This window comes from Gavialis gangeticus, unplaced genomic scaffold (assembly GCF_001723915.1).
Source record: "Gavialis gangeticus isolate Ggan-Ray unplaced genomic scaffold, GavGan_comp1, whole genome shotgun sequence".
NCBI lineage: Eukaryota > Metazoa > Chordata > Crocodylia > Gavialidae > Gavialis > Gavialis gangeticus.
The window spans coordinates 13,667,561-13,689,935 of NW_017729019.1; the positions used below are offsets into that span (position 1 = coordinate 13,667,561).

General features: G+C 54.6%; 1 protein-coding gene across 1 annotated transcript; it reads right to left on the reverse strand.

Annotated features, from left to right (window-relative positions):
* Nucleotides 1–17,429: 17,429 nt before the first annotated feature.
* Nucleotides 17,430–21,563, reverse strand: NGF (nerve growth factor). The gene is made up of 2 exons (XM_019514122.1): nucleotides 20,885–21,563; nucleotides 17,430–18,300 (listed from the first exon to the last, which is right to left on the reverse strand). The coding sequence occupies exon 2, from the start codon at nucleotides 18,286–18,288 to the stop codon at nucleotides 17,575–17,577; it is 714 nt and encodes a 237-aa protein (XP_019369667.1). The 5' UTR covers nucleotides 18,289–18,300; nucleotides 20,885–21,563; the 3' UTR covers nucleotides 17,430–17,574.
* Between the last annotated feature and the right edge of the window lie 812 nt (nucleotides 21,564–22,375).

Below are 22,375 nucleotides of genomic sequence, written 5' to 3' on the forward strand. Positions count from 1 at the left end.
CAAGCTCCAAGCAAGACATCAGAGTGCTCCGCGGAGGGAGGATACTGTAAAGCGCTGGCACGGGGGTGTCTCATCCGGCTGCGCCTGGCAGCCTCGCACCTCTGCATCGCAGACTCGAGTGGGGCGAGACGCCTGCACGGGGACTCTTGCCCATGCAGAAGGTGCTAGTGAGAGGGAGAGAAAAAGGGGCTGGGGCACCTCCCTGCTAGGTGGGGCCTGGCCCACCTGGAGCTGAGCCTCATGGCTGGGCCAGCTGCAACCCTGCCCTTGGTGCCGCCCCTCCAGTGTGAAGTCCCTGCGGGCTTCCCCGCTCTCTGGGCGCCGCATCTCTCTGACACAGCCGCAGCCTGATGCGTCTTTGGACAGACGCGCTCTTGCAAGCTTCCCTTCCAGGACAGACGTACACAGCACATCCCTCAGGAGCATTGCTTGCTGCTGTACTTTGTCTAAACATTTTCCCACCGTGATACTGGAGCAAGTCCAACCTGGGATCACCACCGTCATGAGAACATAACAAATCACTCTGAGAAACATCCAGCTGTGCTGCTATCGGCCGGCAGGCCGTGGCTGTGCGCGAGCCGGGCTGCCGGGCACCGGGAGCAGGAAGGTCGGGTCCCCCCGGCACGCACGTGAGGCATCGCCAGAGCACCCTCGTTTCCGTGGGCAGCGACGCAAACCACAGAACGGCTCCGCGCCGCCCGAGCAGCCCCCGATTGGGACCTCCCTGGAGAAGAGCCAGGAAATCAACTGGACTCAGCCCCTGCATAGACATCCGTGGCTCTTGCAGGCCCTTTCCTTTAAAAAGTAAAAGGGGGAAAAAGCAACATAATTTTGGAAGCACAAAAACCCACGGCAGGGGGGCCTTCTGCCAAAGGCTCGGCACTTACATGAAGAACACTTCCTGTCAGCGTGAAGGCCGCAGAGGCATCCAGCTAATGCTGTAACTCTACAGGTACTTCCTAAGCAATTGTCTCACAGCTCAATAAACGTGGGGAAATTACTGCCAGTGTCACTGCTGAGAGACAGGAAGCTCCTGCCTGGCACCTGGTACAGGCTGCATCAAACCCAGGACTCGTGCCCGCGTCGAGGCTCTGCACCTCTCGACCTGGGCGGGCGGCAGGCCTTCACACGAGTTGTGTGCCCGCCTGTCAGGTCCGACGGCCCTTGACAAGGATCACACCGAGCCATGCAACATGGGCAAGTGAGCACAAGGTCTCCTTGCCTGAGCTACTTCAGGCTTCTTGGTATGTGTTTTACTCCACAGCTGATCACAACATGGCACTTGCTGCGCAGCACACTTGGCGTATGTCAGGTTTGCCCCCCACCCCGTTCATGTGGCAGTAGTAAACTGCTTTGTAAAATATCCGCCAGGAATGTGACATCAGGGCAAGATGGAACAGCAGGCAGCACGCTCCGGCGTGAGCGAGCTCGGGGTAGTGCTGCAGACCTGGCAGTGCCCAGCGCTTGTTGGCTCACACTGAGGAGCTGATGTTGAAGCTTGTCAGGACTTGTGGGCTTGTCGGCTCCTTCTGCACTGCGAGACCAGAGGGCAGAGCTGCTGCATACACGCACGGTCTTGCTTCAGTGTCCGTGTATCTGGTTGCCATGGATGTCAGGACTGAACACCCCTACCACCAGGAACTGGGCACGGGTGGAGACTTCCAAAATCTGGCTGCTTTGATTTCCCTGATTTGCCATTACATGCTTTGGGCTTTGGAAGTTGTGGGGTTTTAATGTTATTGCAGATCATAATTGTATGGGCAAGTGCTGAAACAGCCTCGAAAGTGCAGTTTTACACCTGCACTAACTAAGGTCTGAGTCACATTTATAGGGTATGACAGGCTGGGAATGTTTCTTCTATTGGATCCCAAATCCAACCCAGGAAAATAATGCTTGTAGGGGAATCTCCCAGTGCACATCTACAGATTCGTCTTGTGACACATCAGAGAACCGCATTGTCTATAGCGGTGACTCTCAACCAGGGTGCCACAGCACGCCGGGGTGCTGCCAGATCCTTTGAAGGGTGTGGCAAGGTGTGGTGAGAGAAGATAAGCAGATAAGTGCAGGCTCAGGCTTTTCCCTGCCTGGCCAGTCCCTCTCCCCCACTGCCCAGCCCTCTGCAAGGAGGCAGGCACTGGAACACATCAATTGTTTTTTTTAATTGGGTGCTGTGCCATTCACAAAGTTGTGGAGGAGTGCCTCGAGACCAGCGAGGGCTGCCTTGAGCCCCCAAAGCAGGAGTCAGTGCGCTGCAGCGTGTTGCAGGTCAGACGCTAGAGACTGTCTTCCGACGGGAACGTGTGAAGAGAAGTGCCGAAGGCTGAGCTCTGAGAAACGACCTACTGGGAAGCCATGTCATCCTGCTTCCAAGGACAAGCACTGACGCAAAGCTCTTCAGCTACGGGCCCTTTGGGTAGCAGCTATCCTGGAAGAGAAAGGTGTATAATGCTGCATTGCAAGCAGTGAAATCGTGAAGGAGGCATCCTGTGGCCTGCGCTCCCGGGGGGGAGAGGTCTGCCCACTGATTATGCAAACTGGATTATAAATGCCAGCCTCTCTTGCAAAGAAGGGGCGACAATGGGGCAGCTCAGGAGCAGACTCCACAGCTCAGTGATGCTTCTTCCCTCATCGTGAGGCACAGAGGCAGCCCTTGTCTTGGAACCTGGTGTCATTTGCTAAGTACATTAAGACCTTCACTTTAATTAAGTGTTCAAACGATGCAGCACTATTCAGTATTTGCCACTGCCTCTGCGTGCGATGGATGATGTACGGAGATCAGCAAACTCGTGTGATGTTGTGCAGCAAACCCGTTGCCTGTTCCGCACGGTCCTCACAAGCTAACTCAGTGAGCAGACGCCTTGCTTCGGCAGGGACTCCTGGACCACTTCAGTGCGTGTCTGCGGACAGCTTGCCCGTAGGTGAAGGCCGTAGTGAGACAGCGCTAGAACAGCCATCCCCTTACTCCAGGTCGACTTCTCTCTCTCTCCTATGACTCCTGTGTCAATGTAAATGACAGCAAGGCATTTTTAAGGGAACCTCAAGCTAGAATTTGGCTTGGAGCCACACTGTGACGAAGCAATAGAGAAAAGGCCTTTAATTACCCATTTTAACAAATACCTTCTCAGGAGATACTTTGCTTGTGGCGGATGCATTTATATACGTCAAATGCTTTTTGGTAAAACTGTGGCTCCACCTGAAAAGCCAGAAAGATGGCCTCAGATTAGTAAAATGAGACTTGTGCAAGACTTTTCTTTCCCATGTTGTAAGGCACAAAGGAATTAATTACGATAAAACACGATCCACTAAAGTCCCAGAAAAATTCTCCAGAGATGGAGCTAAGAAACTGCAGTAAAGCAAAGCTCTTCCCGGCCAGCTCTTTGCTGGTCATAACTGAACTTCATCACAGATTTATTAAAATAACTCAATTCTCTGCTCCCCTGCACTTAGTGATGGAAGAAGTACTGGTATGGTGACATGAAAGTTTGGTTCAAATGGGACTAGCTGGTTCACTGGTTGATGGGGAAAAGCAGCATGGTTTCAGTGGTTTAAGCAGAGGCCTTGGGGAGTTTTGTTGAACCTACCTTTCCTCACCTGGAAAATGAGGAAGGGAAATGCACATTTTTGCTAAACAATTTTGAGATCTTTGGATGAAAGGCACCATGAATAAGTACATATTCTTATGGACTATTGATGAGTTATATAGAAAATGAATGCACCACTGCTGCAGCAGATCATGTATTTATGTGTGTATCAGCTATATGGGTGCTAAATATTTGGTAAAACGATCACATATATAGAATAATTCAAATACTAACTATGTGTGGGGAACGTTACAGGACACAGTTTGCAGTTCAACGTGTGGTCTTGCTGGAGACTTTCTCCACTGGACACTTGCACTATTTGCTGGATGGGCTAGTTAACACTTTGGTTGCCAAGTGCTCTATGCAACGTCCCTATTGTCATGTATGGAGCTATTTTTTTCCTTCCTTTGCAGCGCCCTAGGCTTCCAAAACACAAACAAAGAAATAAAGAAAAATCAGCAGAAAGTGAATTATTTAGCAACCAAAACATGTCATTATTTGGCATTTCATCATCTCCCGTCTTCTGCCCTTTGCCTACTGGCTTGGATGCCGTGCAAATGGGTTCTCCCCCAGTAGAGCAATCCCCTTCAATACAGCATGTGGCATTCTCCACACCGCGCAGCTCAGGAGGCAGCGGGGCTGGAGCTGTCACTTTGCAGGTAGCGCCAGGACGCGGCGCGTGCGCCGAGAACAGTAGTGCTCCCAGTTGGGGAAGGCAGGGAGCAGATGGCAACACAAGAGCTGGAGCTGCAGTCAGCCATGTCTGCAGCAGTAAGGTGTGCAGAGCTCTGCTCTTCAGCCTCAGAAACATCCCGAGGAGTTGGCTGCTCAAAATAAAATGTGTTCCATGTGTCTGGCCCGGCACACATGTTTCTTGTCAGTGGTGCTGCTCGTTCTGGGTTATGAAGAGTTTCTGTTTGGAATTCCTGGAGCCGGGGATGGGAACGCTGTCGAGCCCCACGCGCGGGAATCGGGCTGATCTGCCACCCTGGCACCCCAAGCCACTGGACGGGGCCTGGACGATTCGACTCCGGCAGGGCACACCACATTTACATACTTCTTCAGAGGGAAGTGGAGGAGTTGACCGGCATGGTGCTTTCAGCTGCTAGCGGGTGGTTACCTTGGTGACTGGATTTGGCCTGGCCAGGGGCGGTTTCAGCCCCAGGCGTGCTCCTCCACCTGGACCCCTGCCAGCCAGCTTGGACCCCCGCATCCCGGACCACCCTCGTTCCGGGGGACTGCATCACTCCCCTCCCCTTGGCCTCTGGCACGTGGCCTGACACGCGCAGTCTGCTGCCACTGCCTTCTCCTGACAGTGCAAGCTTAGGTCCCACCTGCACCCCCGAGACCCACCCTGGCCCTCCAGAAGCATGCTCTCCATCCTCCTGGGATGCAGCAGCTTTGCTGGGGCTGCAGAAAACCCAATCACACTCTGCTTTAACAAGTGAGGAATACGTTCTCACCCGGACAGAATTAGAGAGACGTCCGTGGCTTGGTAGACAGTGAAGCAAGAAAACTAAAAGGAAGTGCGTCTGTTGGGGTTACTTTCCTTCGGAGGCTGGAGAGTGCAGAGCAGCTCCACACCCTTCCCCTGGGACAGAGAGACACGAACCGTAGGTTGCTCTCGCCTTCAGAACTGAGCCACACGTTTCCAGCATTTCAAATGTTTGCTGCTTGTCTCTATGAGCCAATGCTCAGGGCGACCAGTGATTTCAGCAGGATTAGCAGGGCCCAGATACGGCGCCCACCCCATGGGCTCACGTGCCTTTGCACTTGAGCAGCTCAGGGTTTGTGGGAAATGGTGCTGAGGACTCGCCCACCGAGCAGGCTCACAATATGGGCGAAAAGTACCTTCCAATTCGAGCGCTGCCCCGGGTTTGGGGCTTTTCAGCTGTTTGCTCCTGTTCACTGAATGTTACTTTCCTCTTTCCTTGCTGAAGGAGGGATCCCCCACCCACACCCACACCCCAGGGTGGGTGGCTGTTGGACACAAAGGGAACAAGAGCGGGGCTCCTTTTCCACCCTGTCACTGCCGGCTCCAGTCCATGGAGGTGCTCCTCACCAGCCCCGCGGCTTGTTCCCGGAAGCGGGCAGCGATGCCAGGGGCATGGTGATGCAGACATGCCCAATGCAGGTGGCTCTTCCTTTGCTTCTACAGGATGATGTTGGCAAGTTCGGGGTGTGAAAGCAGCTGAATTTCTGAGCTGGGCTGTGTCTCGTTTGCTTTTTATGGAACTGATACCAAAGATAATACAACATTGGAGCTGAGTTGCTGGGAAAGAGAGGAGCCCCCGTGCACAGCAGGAAATGCTGGTGGGGACACTTGGCTCTTCTGGACTCCTGTTGTCAGTTAATTATTTCCATGGTTCATAAAAGCAAGGTTGTTTGTTCCCCTGCAACTTGCAAAGACACAGAACAGCCTTGTAGGGTTTGTTGTGTTTGGCTCCTCTGCCTTGCTCTGGGGGTGAATCAGAGCAGACGGTCTCCCGTCGCTCGGAGGAGCAAACGTTCACAGCCACCAAGTCAGTCAACGTCCCACGTCCTTCCAGCAGGCTTTGCCTGTCGCCTGCTATCGATCCCCGTAGAACGTTTCTTTTACAAAAAGGGCTTCAGTTTCCTTCCTTCTCTTCTCCTTCCTGGGTGTGAAGATGCAAGGCGTTAGTGGAGGTCGCGCGGCTTCTTGCAAATGATTCGCTCTGGTCTGCTTGAACTCCTTCCCCAAGCCAGGCGTTGCAGTGGATGGACTGGAGAAGGCGTCGCGAGGCTGAGCCCTTCCCGTTGTGACCGTACTGCTTTCTCTCAGTGGAGCTAACGCTTCTCATAACCCAGGTCACACCAGCACGAGACATCTTAGGGAGCTTGTTTAAAAGCTGGCCAATTTCTAGGTTATCCTGAGAGGGGAATGTGCTTTTCACACTTTCAGGAAGGTGTCGAGGCCTCTTTGTGGTTAAATCTGCAGCTAGTTAGAGTTTAAAACTGGAGGCACAGATTGGATGCTGTCTTGGTTGCGGGGTCTGGCTTTGCCTGAAAAAAACTGGGTAAGAAGTGCTGTTGGAAATGAGTGAGTATCGTCTGTTGGCACACACAGCCTGCTTTTTCCTTATTCTCCCAGCCAACTGCTCTCTCCCATGCTCCCAGCCCCTGTCTTACTGTGTCAGGCAGAGAGGCCTAGTCCGAGGGTTTGCTGTCCCACGGTTGTTTCCTGAGGTGCACCTGGCCACACAGCGCCCAGACCTAGTGTCAGTGTCTGGTGGAGTTGTCATAGGCAGGTGATGCGTGGGTGCCAGCACTGTCCCCCCTTCTTTTTTCTTTCTTTAAAGCAAGTGAGAAAAACCAACCCAAGGCACAGCTGAAGTGGCCAGATTGCTCCAACTGATCACTTAAATGGATGGTTTCCACAACGCACCTAACGCAGCCGCATAACAGCGCAGGATGTGCTAGGTCCACGCGGGGAGGCCAGGTGACCTGGCACTGCTCTTGCGAGTCACAACGTTGATGTCCTTTTGTGCACCGTTACCAGCACACCGTGTCTTTTGTGCACTTGCAACCCTGAGGGTCTAGGTTAGCATACAGCTAAACCTCCAAATTATGTAGCCATCCCAAAGGCCTTTTTATATATTGGTGAATGGATCCCCCCTGCAAGAGAGCCGGGATTCTGCACATTCTTTCCTTTGCTCGGCTGCTTCAGTCGTCCCTAGAGACTGAAACGTTCCAGTGCAAACAGCTTAAAACCCAATTAAATGAGAAGATGATTCAAGGAAGAAAAATACAGCGCATGTATGATCGCTGGCATGCTGCAGACGCACAGGCCTTTCACAGCACCCATGACACTAAGATAAGTAGTAGTGGGAAGAGGATATAATGGCTTTCTCTCCCATTGGTTCTGCAGTTGGATGAATCATCTGTTAATCTGTGTCGTGACAGGCAATGCTGGTTTGTGAGCAGCTAGCTGGCAGGCCTAGCCCCACAGCACAGGCTGCAGGAAGAACCGAGCGCGCCAGCCACTGCAAGAAGTATTCTGGCGTGAAAGCCCAGTGGTGCAGCAAGGCATCCCCGTGCGGGCTACACGAGCGCCTGGCCGGGGGGGTCTCCTGCCACTGAACTGGAGGGGACCTCTGTGGTGTCCCTCCTGGCCCTGTCCTTCCATGACCCTATGAATTTGCACGAGAACGACAAGCTGGCCGCAGAGGGGACCGAGCGGCATGTGCTCTCGTGCTGGCCGAGGGAAAGCACCTCGGACAAGGCAAGGCTTCACAGTGTTTCGCTGGCTTGGCACCAGCTTAAATGGGCGTGGAAGTGTGGCGCGAGGGGGCTGCCCGCACCCCGTTGGCCCCACACCTCTGGTGGGCTGGGGGCGGCTGCTCCGGTGGGCCCTGCACAGCGGCTCTCGGCGCCTCCCGGCTCAGCCCCTCGGACACAAACGTCTCTCAGCGGGTCTCTGTGCGGAGCTGCGTCGTGGTTGGGAACAGGTGCCCCGGAGCCTGAGCCTGTCCGCACGTGCACAAACCAGGTGTAGCGTGAGCCCGTGCCGGGCAGGATCCCCCCAGCCGGATCAGCCCGGCGCGACAGACCCCGGAGCGGGCGGACCCTGGGGAAAGGCCGCTCCTGGGAACAGCACTTCTGCCGGGCTTCGCTCGTGGGCCGCTCCCGACAGCCCGGCCTGAGGCAAACGGTGCTCGCCTCGAGCTGCCGCGCACACGCTTTGGAAACTTCACCAGGCTGTCAAAGGCAACGTTTGGGAAACAAAAAAGAGCCATGAGCCTTTGGAGCAGCAATGGCCCCACTGAGTTCAGTGCTGCGTTTTGTTTTTGGGGGGTTGTTCGGGTTTTTTTGCAGGGAGGCCAAATGTAACCCTCCAATCCAGGGTTCCCCAAACCTCACTAGGCCTGGCCCCAAAACCGCTCGTTGCTGCAGCTTTCAGCAAAGTGCAAGCTGAGAGCAGTCTCCCTCCACGGGGCGGGCGGGTGGCAAGCTGGTGCTGTCCCTGCACCTAGACACACCGGGGACTCTGAGATCTCTCCCTTGCTCTTAGCTTTCCCAGAAAGCTGTGGGAAATCCTCAAAACCAATAAAAAATACCAGATTCACTGAGGAAATGCTCAATGCCAACTTTTCAAAGGCTGGGAAGACTACAAGAAATATGTTCCCACTGGGGCAGAAAAGTGAGGGAGTTTGTCCTACAGTGAGACAGTAAAAACAATCCTTACAGAAGCTGTTAGCAGCATGTGAGATGGGAAGCAAAATATCTTCTCCCAGGACTTTGGGCCCAACCGCAGGGCTTGCTGCGAAACTATGCACGCAAGAAGGAGGTGAACCTCTCACGGGCAAGACTCTGTTCTCGCGAAACGAGCTGCTCCAAGGAAGTGCGGTTTCCAAAGAAAGGCTGTTTTCCGCTATGCTATAATGCCCCTCATGCGTGTCCCCTCCTCCATGCTGTCAACATGGATCTTATCGCTGCTTACGGGAATGGAGGAAATTCCAGGGAGAGTCTGCAGCCAGGGCCAGAGAAAGCAGACTTCTGAAGTGTCAGCTCCAAGGCCCCAGAGCTCAGGTCACTTCTGCATCTCAAATCCTGCCTCGGGATCTCTTTTTGCACGAGGAAAGTGCTATTCTCTTCCAGAGGGTCACACCAATCCAGCCACCCCAACCCCTTCCCGTGAGGTGTGACACTGGGGCCCTATCACTAGCAGTGCCAGGAGGTTTCCTGAAAGCGTCTGGGTGAAATTCCAGGGGACGCGGTGGTTTTCTTGCCACCCTGCATTCAAGAGGATCTGACGGTCCTTCCTGCCTGTACCAAACTGTGACAGAGGGAAGCTGTGGTTTTGCACCAAGACCTGGTTGTGTTTCATTGCTGGGCAAAGTGTCCCATGTGTGGGATTTGTCTTTTGCTTTGTTAAAGCGCTTGAATAAAAAGGTGTTATGTGCATTAAGCGGGTGACTGTCACCAGTTGGGTGGACAGGATGGACAGCTGGGTGGACTGTCTGCAACACTTGGGTGGACAGGATGTGAAGGTGCAAGCTTGTATTCCTGGACTGCCACTAGACTCTGGCAGAGAGGTTTTGCCCAAATACCTTGGGGCAGCTGTAGATGAAAGTCCCGTGCCCCTGCTATCCCCCCATCGCAGCCAGTGGGTTTAGTCAGGAGTGGGTCCAAATCAAGTGCACAGCAACTCCAACCCTGCAGCCAAAGGCAGTGACAGGAGTTCCCCCGAGTGAGTAACTGCTGCGGGATGGTGCAGCTTGGAAGAGCACGGCCAGGGACGGCCTGGTGTTGCTAGCATTGCTTTCGGCTGCCCAGTTCAGCGAGGAGCTGGAGACGCTGTGGGACAGGTGCAGGGCACGAAGGTAGTGCGGAGGTGTGTGAGACTCCTGCCCTGTAACCAAGTCTTGTGGTGGCACTGAACTTCCTCTGCACTGCAATAAAACCCCAAATAAGCAGGGCAAGGCCAAGAAACTGTGACCAGCTGCAGGGCTGGGGCGTTCGGCCGGCAGAACTTTCTGGTGTGTCCCAGGTGCCGACGCCAGCTGAGCTGAGCAATCAGAGCTGTAATTATCCACCCGCAGGCCTTCAAAAGTTCTGCAAACTCATTAGTCACAGTGCTGGCGAGAGGACGAGTCCCTGCCAACTTGACAGGCGTGCCCGCTGTGCAGCTCCCAGGCAACGAGGCGCGTGGCCCGTGGCACAATCGGCCGTGGTGCTCGGTGCTCCGGGGCCTCTCACCTGGGTCGGGCTTGGCTTGTGCAGTTTGTTCCTGCTCCTGAAATCCCGCGGTGGACATGGCCCTTTTGCACGAGATCCCCCTGCTCCATTCAGGATTCCAGCGTGGTTCGCAGCCCGCCTCCGAGCTGCTCCGGCTTGGCCTCAGGCAGCTTCTTTTTAAGTTACAGTCATAGTCTCTGTCAGTCTTCACGTTGCAAACCAAGATGATAGAAACAAGCAAGCCGCTGCACACCCAAACATGCAGAAAAGCCGTGGGCTCCCTAACTCGCTCTGCAGATGTATCCGCAACCCTGATAAACATCTTAAGGACCCAACCTGCATGGATAATTTTGCAAAGCTTACCTCTCACAGGAAATGATGAGGTGGGGAATGCCAGGGAGATGTGTGAAACGGGCCCCCACCTGCCAACTCTGCCGCTGGCTCACGCTGAGCGGGGCTGGCTTGGAGGACTGCTGTCTTCCCAGTCCTGTCAGTGATCTCTGCAATGGAGACAAAACAGGGAGAGCTTCAACTCCTCTCGCAGGGATGAGGCTGCAAACCCTCCAGCCCTTCCCCGCACAAATCAAGGGTCTTGACATGACAGAGAGGTTAGACTTGTAGAGATAAAATAATGGAAGTAACGTGTCTAGGTCTTACCAAGCCCTTGACCCCCGGCATAGTGCAGACTCTGCAGGAATGTGGTGTACAGCCCGGGGAGGCACCGGTGGAGTGGGGTCTTCAAAGGAGGTGCAAGAGTGCACTGCTAGTCTCCTAGATTAGACCATTTCTTTCAGACAGTCTTAGTAAACACTGCATACAAAAACCCGTGGTCTTGAACTCCAGCTCCCCCGCCACTAACACTGAGGCTGTACATTTAACTTTTGCACCATGCCTGTAAAAAGGTGTACATGATTAATGAAGTACAGACCTGCGTTTACTTGCTCTTGTGCTGCTGAAATTGTTTTGAGAGCAGCTCACAAGGAAGAAAGATTTATTTATATGCACCGCATTGCACTGATAGACAGGTACAGTGATGGATTTTGCACAGGAAGAACTTGTTAAAAATCATATAATGTTTTATGCCTTTAAGCTATAGGTGTCACAAAGGAGTTTTAAATGTTGAAAGCTTAGCCCAGGAAATCTTATCACTAATTAAATTGTTCTGGAGCAGAACAAGCCCAGCTCTTTCCTTTGGAAACTTTTTATTTCATTTCATTTCTATTTGAATAAAAACGTAATGCAGCAGAAAATAAAGCAACTATTTGAGTGATTTTTGGAGGTTTGCTGCTTCTGTGTGAGAAATCAGACCCAGGGTCCAAGTTGCAGGTGGCTTCTATAGAAAATGTCTCTCACCCCATCCAGGCCAAGCAGCTGAAGGAAATGCTGCTGAATCCACCTGGGGATTTCTTTTTACAGAAGGCAAATAATGAACTGGGGAGAAGAACTGAGTTCCTCACAGGCTTCCCAAGTAAGCAGCATCTCAGTGAGTGAGGCTGAGCCCTGCACACCGCATGGGAGCGGGGAGAGAGGTCCCACAAGTATTACTACTGATCTGATGAGAGAGCAGCGTGCTACCAGCACAGGGAAGGAGGGGTGTCCTTCAGGGAAGACCCCCCGGCTTGGGCCATCTGTTCTGTCCAGTGTTTGTGGTACTTTCTGGACTTGGTAAGCTTATTTTTTTCTGGAGGTCAGCACTTGGGGTTTATAGTTCATAACCCACAGAACTGAGCTCCTGGGTGTCTTACCACACTTCATCCAGCCAAAGGGGAAACGAAGGCAGGGTTCGGACACGCCGGTGTTTTTGCAGTGCTTTGCACCTTCGGGGGTCTGAGACTTGACGTGGCTTCGTCTGTTGTTTCTGCAGCGATCCCCTGCTCTTCCCAGCGTTTTGCTTGCTCACCTTCCGACAAGTCGTCTCTTTCTCAGGGTTCCCGTCTCACGTCACGCTGCAGGTATCACAAAGGCCTCCAGGAACTGAACAAAAAGACATGGGAGAGAGGCTGAAGTTCCCGCTCGCGTATGTTGGGGTGCTGCCATCACCGAAAGAACTGGGGCAACAAACACCTTCCAGTTACTAGCAACAAGTCCTGATGAACATGGCCAGTTTTCCTGAGAAGGCCTCCAGCTGGATTGGCCGGAGGCAGAAAGAGAACTGGTGACATAACTTAGAGGCCTTTTCATGTCCCACACCTGTGGGCTACGGGGAGGGGCTCGTGTCAGCTAGAAGCAGAACAAAATGTCCGAACACTTTCCACAGAGACAGTCAGAGTCCACGCAACGATTGTTCCTTGTGAGCACCGGCTTGATCAGACAAAAGCGATGGTCCCTCGCATCTTGCTGTTGCAGTGTGAATGTCAGTGACTAGGTCTTGGCATCTTGTGCAACCAGAGGATGCGGCAAGCTCAGACGTGTTAATTGCTCACAGAGCGCAAAGTGGATGCCAATGTTTTATACCTTATTTCCCAATGTCCTTAGCTGGCAGTTGTTCAGCTCCAATTTAATCTTTGCCCTCTTAGCCAGCTCATCGCTAGAGGTTTAATTGCATTACCTGCTCCTGTGTGGCACTGTTATTCTGTATGCCAAAGCAAAGCCGACACTGGCGTTAACAACCAACCCAGAATATTCCTCTTGATCCATCAGAAAAACAATGGCAGCCTGGATGGGCCTGTCAGCAGATGTCCTGGAGTGAAATTACCTACCTGCAACGCTCTCCCGCAGTCTCCTGATTCAGCCGGGCCTCGCACAGTAACCGCTGCAGCAGCACAGTCCGCTGAAAGGGCTGCGAGACAGCCTAGGCCCCTGGTCCCTTCAGGGACGGCTGAGAAAGTGGCACCAAACTCAGCCGAGCGGCAAAGCTTTAAGTGCCACATGCACCTCAATGGCAGAGTCCATAATGTTAACCTGCTCCCCGCGGTGTGTGCTTCCTTCCTGCGGCAGGAAATAAAATTCAGCCTCTTCTACCGCTCCCGCTGCGCCCTTTGTGTTGGCCTGGCTGGGCACGGTGGGGAAGGGCCCAGTGGGCATCAGGTTGCAGCAGCTGGACAACCCTGGCCGGGTGCTGCAGTGACACAGGCTGCATCGGGCAGCTTTCTTATTTCCCACTGTGGATGGGCAGCCAGGCCCATAGCCTTTGTGATGCTGAGCTGTAGCAATCCTGCCCGGTCCACACCCAGGTCACCAGCCCCGCTACTCCCCACTTTCCGACCACTAGATGTTGCCCCTCCTCTACTCGTCCTTGAGGCATCGGCCCAAAAGCTAAGAGTCCCGTGAGGCAGAAAGGAGCTAGGTGGCTCATCAGTTCCCCGGGAAATGTCCACTGCCAAGGCCGATATCGCTGTTAGGAGCTGAGCACTGCAGCGAGAGCAAGGCAGATTAACACACGCTCATATGTTTATGCTTAAACAGGCTGCTCTTCCTTTGACATCTCAGCACGCCGATGTGCAAGCAGTTGGTGCAGGTCCCTTTACATAATAATAAGCAGCGCTGGAGCAGGATTATCGCTGTCGCTGACGAAAATCTATAATTAAGACTTCTCAAGATCTATTGATTGTTTATGGGCCCAAAGGCCTCCTGGGAGTTTCACAGCTCTACATAATGTTCTCTGATTTGCATTTGGAGTTCTAATTTGGACACCAGATGTGAACGCTCGCTCTTACATGCACATCTGCAGCTGCGGAGAAGTATTGGCGAGTCCAGCAGGAGTTGGCATCAGGCTTCGAGTATCCTGCTCTTGCTTCAGACCGTACCGCGGAGCGTGCTGCGTGCTCTGCTGGGAGTGCCCGGGGGCGCTGGAGCCAGGCCTGCTGCTGGCAGAACGCATGGCCCAGAGCGCCCGTCTGCAGCTGAAAGGCACCTTGGAGCCAACCTGCCGACTGCCCCTCTCCTATGGCTGTACTGGCTCACACAGACTCCCCTTTTCCTCCCCTATCCCCGTCTTTGCCCTACTCTGGGTCAGTGTGAATAAGCCAGAGGGGAGAGAGCTGTCCCACAGCCTCTGCCTTCCCCAGGTCGTGTCAGGGAGCTGCCGAACTCCCCCGCTGGGCTGCAGCCCAGGGTCCGCGTGCGCGCCCGGGTTCCCGCAGGACAGAAGTCTGCTGGGCAGCGTGTGTGTCGAATCCTGCACGTGCTGCTGACAGCAGAAACCCACTAACGTGCACCGGGGACAAGTTGCCACCCACGTTTCAGTGACTCCCCGGATGTGGCTGTGTCCTCTGGAGCTGGATTGGCGTCGGCTCTTCTGAAGCGCTGGCAGCAGCAGGGCATGCGAGTGACTGGTGCCAGCGGGCCCAGGATCAACTCGGATTGGGGTTATTTTTAAACCACATTCTTTCAGTATGACATTGTAAACGTGCTACCTTCTGCGCAGCGGAACAGATCACCGACTGCTGCCCTGGGAAACGTCAGAAACCCCACTCCGGTGACACCAGCACGGCGCGGGCCCGCGCTAGCGATCCCAGCCAAGTGCATTTAGGCGCAAGCACAAACCCAAACATGGAGCAGTCCTTCTGCTGGCAAGTCCATGCACTTCCCTTTGCACATCTCCTTCACTGCCACAAGGCAGGATTCCCCCGTTTGCGCCAGTATTTACGTTTCCGTTCCCATGACGAGAGGCTCTGCCGCTGCCCCTTCTCCCCGGGCAAGAGCCCCCTCGTGCCCACCCAGCCGCTCCTGTACCGGGCAGGGCGAGTCTGGCAGAGGCACGGGAGGCGACGCGTAGCCGCAGCATTCCTGCGCGTCACAGGCTGCGGCCGCCCGCGTCTGGCATTCCACATACCAGCGCGAACACCCGTGTCAGGATCCAGGTGCACGAAGCCCGCCCCGCCCCGCTGCCCTGCCCTGCCCTGCCCTCGGGGCATCTCCTGGTAAGGCAGGGCCTTCAGCCGCAGCGCAGATCGCAAACCTCTGCTGGGAACAAGGAGCAGGCTGGAGGCTGAGTGCAATACCTCGGTACCACGCTACAGAGCAGCACGGCAATGAAGAGATACATACTTTATTAGCAGAAATTTTGATCAAAGTCCAGATTTATAATAATGACCCCATAAAGATTTTATCATCAACTATAAGGCCGCTCAGGCTGAGCATTGTTTGGCAGCAATCTCGCCCTTGGCAAGGATTTGGTTTAAGGTGTAGCTGAGAGCTGTAAGGGGGCTGGATGGGAAAGGAATGCCAGCTCCTACAATTGCTTTGCAATCAAAAGGCCCATGTCAGAGCTCCAGCACTCTTTGAAGCCACGCCAGGTTCTGCACATGTTTCAGATTAGCAAATACAATCCTGAGACAATGCTCGAGTCGAAGCCTCGTTATGTCCAATGGTAAAATAATGCCAGAGTCTCGATGCACCAGAAAGAGCCAGAACTTGCAGAGACTTCATCCTCCTCTCCCTGAAGCCCCCAGCTTATGGTAACGCATGTGGCTAAAACACAGCAGGGCACGCCGGCACCGTGTCGAAGCTCCACTGCAGAGGGCCAAACCCAAATGCACGGGCAGGGAGGAGCTCCAGCACTGAACACAGCTTTGCCTTGGGACACTGATGTTTCCTTGCTGCTTCTGCAGCTGCTATTTCCCCCCGTCCCCGCCCCAGCAGGTCTTCGGGGTCTACTTCTGCGCCTGTCCGCTCACTCCGGGATCTAGGGCAGGTCAGGAGCACCCTGGAGCCTGCACCCCCTCCAGAGCGGAGATGAAATCAGAATGGGAAGATCGGGACGGAGCAGATGAGAACTGCTCGACGCTCCCTGCCTCGGACCCTGCCCAGAGCAGCTCGCCATGCACCCGCTGCCTCTAACTTTGCTCTTGGGTGGGCAATGCCTCTCTGCCGGTGCTGAGCTGCCCCACAGCCTCTCGCTAGAGGCGGGCGGAAAGCAGCACGTGGGCCACGGCCACGCTCCTGCCGGAGCATGAGCAGCCAGGCGGCGCTGGCACGGGCAGGGCGGGCTTCCTGGTATGTGCCTCCCACTGCCCGCCCAACAGGCATTATTTGAACACAAAGCATATTTTGTCTAGGGCTGCTTGCTTCCCGCTTCGAAACAGGCTGGAGTGCAAAGATCCATGTGGTTATAAGTGAGAACTGGCACATAATTACATGCGTGGATTATTTCATTTCCAGGAGACTAGAAACTGCTGCTCCTCTGCTGCCTGCACAGGCAAGGGAGGCTGCGAGCAGCAGCATTTGCAGGGGAGGAGATGCAGGGCAGGAAGGGGGAAACCTTTCTGAGCTTGGGAGACCCCAGGCTACAACCCTACAGATATTTGTGCTGAAGTCATTTCTGGGATGGAGACCGGCTGCTTTTCCAAAGGAAACAACGGGGAGGCTTAAAGACTCTGCTCCCTGCACCGTGGCTTGGAACGCCCAAGAGAGGCCTCAGGCCGGAGGCTACACCACGTAGGTCTGTAAACCAGAGCACTCGCAAGGGGGGTGGGAGCACGGAAACCACGAGCTGCTTTTGGACTGTTCTTACCGAAGTGCAGCCACAAGCGCCTTTTTCATCCTGCACAAAAACATTCGCTCCCACACCCAAGACGCTATCGCCAAGGTCCCCACCCCGAGTGAAATCTTACAGCTACGTTACAAGCCACTGGAAGCAGAGATTTCTGATGGGAAAAGTCAGGAGCCCATCACCCCGTGGCACCTCAGCAATAACCAGGGTAAAATCAAAACACAACTGCCAACAAAGGTGCCAGCAGAGCTCCGGGCTGGTTGGTGTCAGAGCAAAAACTAATTTGGCAACCTCCTCAGCTCCCCTGAGAGTTTTCCTCTGCGATTTCCACCGTGGCACAAAGAACTACTGTACTCTGCACGAAAGATCCCTGGGGCAGGATTGGGTCCCCTGGGCTGACTTGTCAAATCTCGTTTAGCTGGAAATTCCTCCGTGGGTTTTTCCAAGCTTTTACGAATTGGACAAAAACATTTTATCTCTAGACCCAAAAATCACAATTTTTAGCCATGGAACAGCAGGTTTTGCTTGGGAAAAATAGCTTTTTATACAGGAGAGAGGGGGGAAAAAAGGTGACCGCTGCAAAATGTTTCCTTTTCCCAGACCTGGCTGATCTCGGTGGCTGTACAGGTATGTGCAGAGACTGCCGCGCCTGCTGGGACTCAGCGGAGCGTCTCCCAGGGGCTTGTCATGGCACTAAACAAAGTGTACAGCACACAGAGGGCTTCCCAAAATGTTTAATAAATAACGAGGATCTCTTTTTAATGTATAAACTATAAATATACCATGCAATTCTTATAACTTAAAATAATTTACAGGCTGAGGTAGGGGGTGGGAGGATGTGGTCACCAGGCTTGTTCCGTGTCAGGGTCTTCCTGATTTCCGGCTGAGCACGCACACGCAGGCGGTGTCAATCCGGATGAACCGCCAGGCAGCCTGCTTGCCTTCCATGGTCAGCGCTTTGACAAAGGTGTGTGTCGTGGTGCAGTAGGAGTTCCAATGCTTTGCATCGATCCCCCGGCACCCACTGGAGACTGGCTTGGGGTCCCTGCACTTGGTCTCAAAAAAGTACTGCTTGAAAACATTGTTGTTAATGTTCACCTCTCCCAGCACTGTCACCTCTTTGCCTTTGATGTCAGTGGCCGTGCTTTTGTCCCCGACCCACATGCTGACGCTGTCACACACCGAGAACTCCCCGCGGTGCAGCACGGGGTGGGCCATCCGCTTGGCTCGCATCGTCCTGTTGTGGGGGTGCGTGCTGTGCGCGGGCTCGGTGCTGCGCCTGGCCCCCGACACGGGCGGGGGCTGCGTGCTGAACAGAACGCGAGGGGACCGGAACCGCCGCTTCCTGAACAGCCTGGGATCCACGGTGACGTTGGCTGTGGGCCCGGCTTCCCTGCGGTCGGCCTTCGGGGGGCTGTGCGGAGCAGGCGGGGGGCCCTGCTGTGCTCTAGTCCGGGGGGTGTCTGGCGTGGTGGCTCCTGCAGGACACCCCCATGGGGCACGGTCCTCCAGCTGTGGTGCTGCCTGTGCGCCGACCCAGAGAGCTACGATCAGAGCGTGGTACAGCATGGACATCACGCTGCGCACCTACAACGGAACAGAAACCCAGCGTTACTGCGGACGGCACCAACGCAGGCCGAGCGGCCGACAACAGCGGCCTTGCAGGGCATCTGCTGTGGGAGCGCGGATCGTACGGATCTCATCAGGTGCCCATGTGTAAGCCAGATGTGCCTCCAGAACAGCTCATTTGAGCAGCATTAATGTTCCTAATAAAGTGGGAACACTGGGAAATAATAGTGGGATTATAATTAATTCCTTCGGTATTCGTTATTAGTAGAACATTGTTTATGAAGCACTTGTTTGGGGTTAGAAATGCAGAGACCATCTGGGGGCTGTGTGTTCCCTGGGGGAAAATATCCCCTGTGATTTCTGCAGCAGCCTCGAGGCCCTGGGCGGCTGCCTACCAGGGCTGCCGCGGCTGCGGCGCTGGGACGGCCTGTCCTCAGACAACCGTGAGCAACAAGTTCCACAAATGTCTCTGACTAGCAGCTCCCGCGCCAGCGCTGGCCGCTCAGCAAACAGGAGAAAAATCCATCTGTCTGGGTGTGCAAACACGTGAAATACATTTCTTCACGTCTCTAAGAACAATATTAATGCCCCAGCACGGCCTCATTAGGTACCCGCCCCCACGTCTGCTTGCTCAGCCGCATGCCAGGTAACAAGCCAGCAGCAGGCATCCCGCGAATGGCAAAGGCATTCAGCGGGACTGAAATCTCAGCAAAGGGCAGATGCCGAGTTTCCTCCACGGAGCATTAATGAGCAGAGACAGGGAATAAACAGAACTGAGAGAGGCTCCTCCCTGTCTCACTGCCCTGTTTGCCTGACATGTTTCAGCTGGCCCCGGGCTCTGCTGCCTGTCCGGCAGGCACACTCCGACTGGACAAACGGGGCAAGTCCACTTCCCGTCGTGTTCCTCTCCTTGCCCGGGAGAGAGCAGTTATTGCTGATGCTCCCTTCCCTTTGTGCTCAGACTCCCTCCGCCTCGAGCGCAGAGGGTGAAAAGACCGTGGGCCAACGCTTTGGGCCTTGGTAACTGAATCTCCCAGAGGCTGCAGGATCCTGAGGTCCCGCAGGAAACTTATCTCAGATAAGAGCTAAACAGTGGGTGATTTGATGGATTCAAGAAACTAGTGGGAGATGCCAAGTGGGGGGAGTTTCTGCAGAGAGCAATGCTACTCAAGTCCCTGAAGCAAGGGGAGGGAGAGAGGGAGGCCAAGAGCCACGTTAGCAATCCTCTGTGCAGCAATCAAAATTGAAGGATGGAGGGAGAGGCTGGTCTCACTGCTGAAGAAAATCCTCACCAGCCCAAAGTCAATCTTGTTCAGACTTACAGCAAAGTTGGGGGCTGCTTCCTTTCCTGCACGCCGCCTGGCCCTCGTGCGCTACGTAAGGAACGGAGCTGGGAGCAGCAGGATCGCCAGGCTATCTGCGAGGCAGCCAGTAACCCCCTGTGCTCCGACGACTCAAATTGGAGTCAGATGGTTCGCAACATCTCTACGGTTTGCTTTTTCCAGCAGAAATGTTACTGAGAAAGGGCTGCACAACAAAATCCAGACGCAATCGAAACATGCCCATAACAGCCCCAACCTATTGTGTTTACATACAGACTTCTGTTTACATTTCCTTCGAAAGGAAGCAGAGCTTGGCCATGCCAATTCAAGGCGATTCTCTAGTTGTTTCACGTGGGATTCACTGGTCTGAAATGCAACCAGGGAAAATGTACTAAGGTCACCGCACTGAACTACTCGTGCCCAGCTGAAACCTCCTCACCTGCCCCTTTGCCCCCTAACTTTGCAACTGATCCATATTTCCCCCACTGTGGCAAAGCTTTCTGCTGGGCACGTGGCAGGAGGTAGGTTGGCCAGGAAGAAGGTGTCTGTTTGCAAAATCACACAGGTGGCTACACTCAAGAGGCCGCGCTGGCTGGCACAGCCATGTCTGGAGCACATACGTGCTTGCTGGCACTGAGGGCCATCCACAGAGTTACTCTGTTTGTTTCTACTCTTTCATTCCCAAGCTCAGCAGTCAGTGGACTCCTGCTCTCTGAAAGTGTTTCAAGTGCATGCCAAGGGAGGCTGAGCTGCCAGCCTTAGGCACACAATGCAGGGGCATCCCTTGGCAAGCTCTGGCCACGTGGGTCCTCGCTAGCATGTCAGTTCTAGGAGCCCATCCGCGAGCGTGGTGAGCGTTTTCTAGCAGCCGCGACTCCCGCAGGAGTCGCTCCCATTAGAAGAATGGATGCACCTTAGTGCCAGAAGCTGGGGACAAGCCATGAAACTAGAAAGCACTTAGCAGAAAAGGCGACCGCTCGCTCCATAAGCCATAAATGCACCGCCAGCCACCTTGGGGGGGTAGTAAAGGAGTAGGCACCTGGAGACAAAGCAGGTCAGTTGCAAAGTGAGCGTGATGAAGTCTTCTGCGCTTCCTGCTCTGGAGCCCCGACCGGCCACTCCCGGGGCTCAGGGAGATGCCTCCTTTCCCGCAGCCGGCCGTGCAGCGGGCCAGGGCGCTGCCCCCCCCTCTGGCACAGCAGGGCTGACCGCCATCTGAGGTGGGCGGGCGCGGGTGGGCTGCTGGTCTCTCTGGACGCGGTTGCTCCGCCTGTGCTTACCTCTGGGTAAACTGAATAGAAAACCGCTGGCCAGGGAGGTCTTTATTGCGTCCAGACGCTGAGCGGAGGGGGGATGCTGCGTGCCATCAGACCTGTCTGACTGCGTGGCGGAGTCTGCCTGCTGCTCTGGCTGGGCCTGGCTGCAGGAATAAAAGGAGCTGTTTCAGTAACAACCCAGAAAAATGAGCTTTTCAAGCAAACCTCCCCAGCTGCGAGCAGGAGTTGAGCCGGGGCCTGGCAGCTGCCCTGGTGAGAAGCCTGCTTGCTGGGCTCTCTCCACCGGGCCTTTCACCCTGGTTTTACCGCCCAGGAGCTGCCTGCAGTGCATCTTGCACTGTTTTTCATGGATGCAGTCCTTGCAGCACAGCCACAGATCAGCCTTATCCAGTGGCTGAGGCTCTTTCTGGCTCCTCTCTGTCACAACTCCTGATTCCTGACCCCTATCCAGCATCCTCCTGTCTCCCCAGATGCAGAAGCAAGGCAATGTGGGAAGGTGATGCCTTCTGGTGCTACCACTAGAAACCAGGCTGTGACCTGGATCCAGACCTGTCCTACAGGCAGGGGCAAGTCCAACTGAAAAGCTAGGATGGTGCAAAGCACCAAGCAAGTGCAACCGCGGTCAATCCCTGAGTTCCCTGAACTGGCACCATGGGTCGGGACAGCACCGCCCCCAGGGCGAAGCACTGTGGGAGGAGGCCTGCCCTGCACTCGGCAGTGGTGTGACCACACATCGGTGACCTGTGCTCTTCCTCCCTCCTCCTGGGACTGGGAAGAGCCTCTCCTACCTGTGAGGTCCATTACATAAGGTCCCAGGCAGCAAAGCACGTGTTATCAGGCCTCGCCTCCCAGTACGTGAATGCCACAGGGCTCTGGGAGCGGCTGCCGTGCTGGAAGGGGCCCGGCGTGGGCCGTGTGAGGTGGCAGCCGGGAATCTGCACACGCCTGGCAGGGCATTGTGCTCCTGGCATGCAGGCGTGAAAGACACTTCAGCTGTTTTTTAGACTCAAAGGGCTGATCTGCAGGGGTAAGCAATGCCTTGGAGCGCGCCTGCGTCTGGGGGGTGCGGCTACAGCAGTGCCACCGAGGCTGCTGGGTCTTTGACTTGGGAAGTCAACAGACGCCACATCCCACTTCACTGCGCTGATCCCAGCACCCTCGAGACGCGCTGGCTGCCCACGTTCTGCAGCAGAGCTCGTTCAAAGAGGACGTTTCAGAATCAGGCTGGTGACAATGACGTGAATGTGTCCAAGGTTAAACAGCCCTAGAGACAAACGCTCTGTGCTGTAGATCTGAGTACACTGCATTTTTGCAAGAATGTACTAGTAAAATAATAACCCTTTCAACGTAACCCGTCAGTTTAGTAACACTAATGATAGAGCTATAATATACACGCCACTGCCAAAAATAATCCAACAACTTTTCCAACTGTTCTGCCACCCTAAGAAAACACAGCCTCCCTCCAACTGGCCACTTATTTCACCACAAGAGAGA